The sequence below is a fragment of the Mustela erminea genome, chromosome 14 (assembly GCF_009829155.1).
Source record: "Mustela erminea isolate mMusErm1 chromosome 14, mMusErm1.Pri, whole genome shotgun sequence".
NCBI lineage: Eukaryota > Metazoa > Chordata > Mammalia > Carnivora > Mustelidae > Mustela > Mustela erminea.
This window is the reverse complement of record NC_045627.1, coordinates 66,248,674-66,255,068: the sequence shown is the minus strand read 5'-3', so window position 1 is coordinate 66,255,068 and position 6,395 is coordinate 66,248,674. Positions and strand designations below refer to the sequence as shown.

General features: G+C 41.0%; 1 protein-coding gene across 1 annotated transcript in view; it reads left to right on the top strand.

The window, feature by feature from the left end:
- The first annotated feature begins 18 nt into the window (after window positions 1–18).
- ARL3 (ADP ribosylation factor like GTPase 3) overlaps window positions 19–6,395 on the top strand; it is a 36,198-nt gene continuing 29,821 nt past the window's right edge. Inside the window, exon 1 of the mRNA XM_032313938.1 lies at window positions 19–251. Within this exon, the coding sequence (XP_032169829.1) occupies window positions 249–251 (3 nt within the window). The 5' untranslated portion in view covers window positions 19–248. The remainder of the gene's footprint in view (window positions 252–6,395) is intronic.

Sequence of the window (6,395 nt, the reverse complement as noted above, 5' to 3'; positions counted from 1 at the left end):
AACCATTCGCGGGGTCTCCACCCGCCGGCAGCCGGCTCCAGTCGTTCCAGCAGCCCGCCTGGGCGTGGGCGGGCACTTTGGCGCGCTTGCGCACTTCGGGAAAAGCGGAGCTGGACCCCGCCCCGTACGGCAGCTTTGCTCCTCCGCTGAGCGTGCGAGGGACGTCGGGGGCGGTGCCGCAGCAGTTGCCCCTGGTAACCGGGAGGCAGGAGGAGGAGGAGGAGGAGGAGGAGGGACTCGGCGGGAGGATGGTGAGTGTGGGGGCCCGGGCCCCTCTGGAGATGGCCGGTCACCCCCCTCCCGTCCTCAGGCCCAGGGCGGGGCACTGCGCTTGAAGCCAAGGAGGGAATGGGACGGCGCTCAGCCTGCTGTCTGGGTTCTGGATTGGTTTCGGGGGGCAGCGGGGAGCCCGGAAGGTGGGCCCTTGGAAGGAGACCTGGGCCTGGGGAGGAAGGCGGGGCTTGCAGCCGGTCCGAAACTAGGGAAAGGGGCTGGAAGGTTGCGTGGCTATCCCCGTACAGAGCTGGGGCTCCATCATTACTAGGGACTGAGGCGAGGGCGGATCCGAGTAGCTGCGGAAAGCAGCCTCCGCATGCAGGCTTAGATTGTCCTAGGGAATCGGCCTTCCCGTACCGCTGGAAAGTGGGTCCACCGGGGTCCCGCCAGAAGCGGGGAGAAGGGTCAGGGCTACTGTCTTTGGATAATTTGACCAAAGGTGCATGCATGGAAGAGGTGCATGCAGGGGAGATGGCAGCCTAGCTTTCCTCTTCCTCGAGATGTGCCTGCCTCTGGGGGGGAGGGGTGTAAATCCCAGGACACAAAGAGGTACCGCTTGCACTGGGTGCCTGGTGGATTTTACGCCGTCTTGGTGTCTGCGTGGCAGGCTCACTTCTGCAGCAACGAGTTATTTGCTGAGAGTTCTGTAAAGTCTGGTTGATGGTGATGACCTGTTTTCCCTTCGATACTTAATCCGTATCGAAGGAGGCAAATTTGCTGCCCGGTCCTTAGTTAGTATTTGATTTCAAACCTGTTGCAACCTTTTACATATGACCACACCAGAAACAAAGATCTTAATCTCACCTTGGGATCTCCAAACTAAAAAGAATGGGACATTAAAGCTGGAGTGGCTCTCAATTGGGTTTTCTCTGTCAGACTTAAAGCTTCCCCAAATTGTGAATTATGATGTGTGAAACATTTGACCGTTGACACACTGTTTCTTGTTGATTTCTGTGCAGTTAGTTGGAGGGTCTTGACATGGAATTAAGTAGTTTTAGAGCAAGTCAAAGCAAAATTAACTTTGAAGCATTTAGAATAGGTTAGTTGGCTTATCAGCTGCACAGAGCCAGGCACTCAAACTTAGAGTTACTTCCCCACCCTGCGGTCTTTTTTGACTTTAGAAATGCCCAACCTCTATTAATTTATGAAGAAAAGACTAGATGTCTGCAAGGAGGAAAAAAAAAAAAATGCATGCACCTTTGGTCAAATTATCCAGTGAGTAAATTTTGATAGGAAAAAGAATTGATTTTACATTGTCAGATTGTTAAAGAACTGGAATTATTTGATCTGAAGTTGCCAATCACATTTCACACTTGCTACATTGCAGTTTTATTAACCTCAGGCTAAACAGATTTTTACATGTTTTCTTTTTATTAATCATTTATACATGAGCTGTCCATTTAAAGGCTAAGTTTTTCTCAACAAATGAGTACAAACATAAATATTTACACAGAAAATAACTAGAATTGGAATGAAAAAGGCATGCCAAACCAACAGAGAATGAGATGTCATCATAAATGAGAAACGCATGAGACTTAGCTAACTTTTCCCAGTTTGTTATCAATTAAGTGGACTGTGTAATTTCATGATTGCTTAATTTATAATTACAGGCCACAATAAATTAACCACTGCTCATGTGTCCAGTGCAAATTAACACTGTAGATAGCAAGTTGACAGTGCGGCAGCACTATTGTATACAACTGTTGTGTTCATTGATCAAGACAGATTTTGTTTTTGTTTTTTGCTTTTTCTTTTTTCCTAAAATGAACAATATGAAATTAGGGCAAATCATTCTGGATTCTTTATCTGGTTTCCCAAATACATCTTTTTTTTTTTTTTTATCTCCAAAAGTGTGAGCTATTCTTAGAACTGAAAGTGGAACATAGAATTTAAACCATCAGTGGTGTAATTAAGTGTGTCACATCTGGTGTCCCACCCATCCCTGTGATAACTGTACAACTGGAGACTGAGTCCCAGGTTTTTGCTTCTGCTTTTTAAACAACTTCGGCTGTGACTAATACATTTTATTTCTTATTGAAAAGCCCAAATGTTTTCTCTGAACTTTTGGTCAGCTATTTTAGCCCTGCCTTTTGATATCAAGTCTTCAGTGAAATACTAAGATAACGGTAATGTTAGTGCATTAAGTCATCACTATTTAACAGATGACTCCTTCATTCAGAAATTATTTATGGAGTACTTTCTACATATATGAACCTAGCGGTAGTTAGCATGTTCAGCATTTGAAGATCGTTCCTAAAATTGTATTTTGGGGTCAGAAAATGGTCAGTGAAAAATTAAAAAAAAAAAAAAAACACAACTATGGCTTTGAGTGTGTACTATGCACTATGCTTTACATTCCTCATCTCACTTAATCTTCATAGCATTTTTTCCTTAAGATATAAATATTGTTCCTGGTTCCCGTTTTCTAGGTGCCAACGGTTATGCATGTAAGAAAGATGAATTTAAGTGTATGAAATTCCAAAACCCATAATGTTTTTGTTTTGGTTTTGAGTTTTTTGGGGTTTTTTTGTGTTTTTTTTTTAAATTAATTTATTTATTTGACAGAGACCGCAAGTAGGCAGAGAGGCAGGCAGAGAGAGAGAGAGAGGGAAGCAGGCTCCCTGCTGAGCAGAGAGCCCGATGTGGGACTCGATCCCAGGACCCTGAGATCATGACCTGAGCCGAAGGCAGCGGCTTAACCCACTGAGCCACCCAGGTGCCCCTTGTTTTTGTTTTTTAAGTAATCTCTACCCACAGTGTGGGGCTTGAACTCATGACCCAGAGATCAAGAGTCACTCAGCCCGCCAGGCACCTCCCAGCCCCCAATGTTTGTTTGTTTGTTTGCCCCCAATGTTTTTAATTAGGACTCTGGTGAGGTGGGTGCCCACTCTTCCTGAGGAAATGCCCATGTGTTGCCCCCCTCAGGAAACATTGTATTTATTCAGTAGAGAGATGAGGAGAAAGAACAACCTTGGGTGAGGTTCTCCCTATCAAAACTATAGGAGTTCCTGAAGTTAATAAGGGCTCCCTTAGCAGCATAATTTTTTTGTTAAAGAGGTAAAGATACATGGAAGTCAGTTCCATTTAAGCTAGTTATGGGGAGTGCATGTTCTTGACAGTCGGATTACTTAATATTTAAATTCTAACTGCTCCTCAAGGCCACATACACTTTCCATCCACCATCACATTCCTCTCTCACCCTCCACCACCCCAGTTTCTCCTAATGACCTAGTTTGTATCATTTCAGGTCGGGGCACCTTGCCTCTGCCAGTAGTTGAATTGAAGCTGCTTTGGGGGCAGATAAAATATCTGTAGTCAATAGCACATCTATTCATAATTTGCCTGTAGAAAGTTTGTTTAGATTTTTTATGACTGAGTCAGACCACTTCTGTCCACCAGGGTGCAGATAACTTATATGCACACATGCTGATGATAAACTTTATACAATTAACTAAAGCTCTGATTTCTTAAATCACCTTTAATGTCAAAGGAGTGCAAATCCTACACAGAAATCATGTCTGGTTTGCTCACTGTTGTACTTGGGGCACATTGTGGATATTTAATGTGAATGAGGGAATGAATGACTGGGTATTTGAACCAAAAATGCACTTTAAAAATTTGTTTCCTTGTATTTATACTGCAAAATTCAGCCCCATAATAAAATTAACTTCTAATGGCTATCTCCCTTCATTTGACATTTAAAATAAAGTATGGACTCATGTTTAGAAACATAGACTTACTCTGTTCTCTTTCCTCCAGCCTCTTAAATCAGCTTACTTTGTACCTTTCAGGCAGAACTCTGATATCTATAAATATCCTCTTCCCTATTTAGCAAACCCCGATAATCCTGTGATCCCCTGTCCTCGGTAGTTGGGTTAATATGATGCTGTACTGTATTTGCATCTGTCTTCCCTAGACCATGCTTCACATGCCATTTATCATTTTGATAGAAGAAAATAGTAGCTGAACTTTTCATTTCTCTGTAATTTCACTTAAAGGTAAACCATATGAAGTCATTGTTTCCTGATAAGGAAAATCACTTATTAGAAATGTATAAGTATCATTTTTTTAAAAGATTTTATATATTTATTTGACAGAAATCATAAGCAGGCAGAGAGAGAGAGAGAGAGAGAGGAAGGGAAGCAGGCTCCCTGCTGAGGAGAGCACCGGATGCGGGGGGATGCGGGGCTCGATGCGGGCTAGATGAGGGCCTCAATGCGGGGCTCGATTATGCATGTAAGAAAGATGAATTTAAGATGTGGGGCTCCATGCGGGGCTCCATCCCAGGACCATGAGATCGTGACCTGAGCCGAAGGCAGAGGCTTTAACCCACTGAGCCACCCAGGCGCCCCAATATAAGTATAATTTTTTGATACCTTTAGGTTAATAAAGTCCAGGTATAGCTAGAATGGTTTTCTCTTCTGTGCTTTGCTTCTCTCCTTTTTTTTTTTTTTAAAGATTTTATTTATTTATCAGAGAGAGAGAGAGCGCAGGCAGACAGAATGGCAGGCAGAGGCAGAGGGAGAAGCAGGCTCCCCGCTGAGCAAGGAGCCCGATGCGGGACTCGATCCCAGGACGCTGGGATCATGACCCGAGCCGAAGGCAGCTGCTTAACCAACTGAGCCACCCAGGTGTCCCTGCTTCTCTCCTTTTAAGATGAATAGAAATTACTTTCTCTTCGTTGTTCAATTTTCAAATATAATGAGTGTATAAAAAGTCTCAGTCTGCAGAAAGCAGTATTTTTATTTACAGATTTGTTTTAAAAGAGGAGACATGTGAGGAAAAACCTAAAACGTTCATTTTGAACCTTGAAAATGTTTTATAGAAACAGCTTTCCTGATTTCTGCACTTGCAGATAGTACATGAGAATTTTACCTGTACTGTCATTTCATGTACTAATGTGATAAATTTTGGTTATTTTATAATTTTATTGGAAGAAGTAATGAGGACATCTAATCAAGAACTCAGGATGAGTAGTACAATGTGTTTCCCTGTTCTAGCCTTTTTATATTACCAGTCCCCTGAGGATCTCAGAATTCTAATTTTAACTGCTCTGAAAGGTGGTATTATAAATGAATGATTGCAATGTAGCTAATAGAAGCCAGGGAGACTTCTCATAAATACGGTTTAAAAAAGGAATGGTGTCAAGAGTATTCAAGGCCAGATAAGATAAAAACAAGAGAAAAATGTCGTGCCAAAAAAAATAAAAAATAAAAAAAAGAACTGCCTATCTTTTGGTTTGTTTGAAATCAATCACTCTTGCCTAAATCTTTTGGTATAGAATTTGTCTTTCTGTCTTAAGCTAAATCTTCCATCTTATTGTGGAAAAAATTGAGGCACAGAGAGGTTAATGTAATCCTTTGCAAGTCGGTGCAAATACGGAATACTGGGAGTGGTAAACAAAGAATCTCTGAGGCAGAAAGGAATTCTTAATAATTATGCGTATTTGCATATCATTGTCCAAAGACTCAGTTGTTGAGAATTATTTCACAGAATGGTTATTTGATCTTAGTGAACAGGCTGGTTTGAATTATTGCCTGGTGCAATAACAATAAAAAAAATAACCATTTTATATAATTCTAAGACTCAGCTTGAAGGAATTTCTGCTTGGGCTGGGAGATTAGATTATATGCCCTTTAAACTCTGGAATTCTTTGATTCTTGTTGTAACTCATTGGAACAAGACTGTCAGCTGCAGGACAGAACAAATAACTATCTTACACGATTTTTCTTATGTTTGTAGCTAAAAAGCAAAGTGGTTTATTTCTAGCCATTAAAAAATAATAAAAACAAGAAACAAATATTGTATTAAATTACTAGTCAAAAATACCCTGGTTAAATTGTGATTGTTTTTATTCTTCATGACTGACTTTGGCAATGTTCTAACCTTTCTGTTGTAGCAGATTCTTCATCTGAAAAACATAATTTATACCATGCATTGGAGTTTTTTTAGATCATGATAGAGTATTTTTAATGCTGAAATCTTAAACGTAAACTGAAATAAAGTGAAACAATTTTTTAAAACTTTTTTTGTATTTTGTGTGTGTATGTGTGTAGCACTGTAAAATCTTGCACTTACTTGGGTGATAACTGTATTAAATTCAACAGTTATTATCTAAT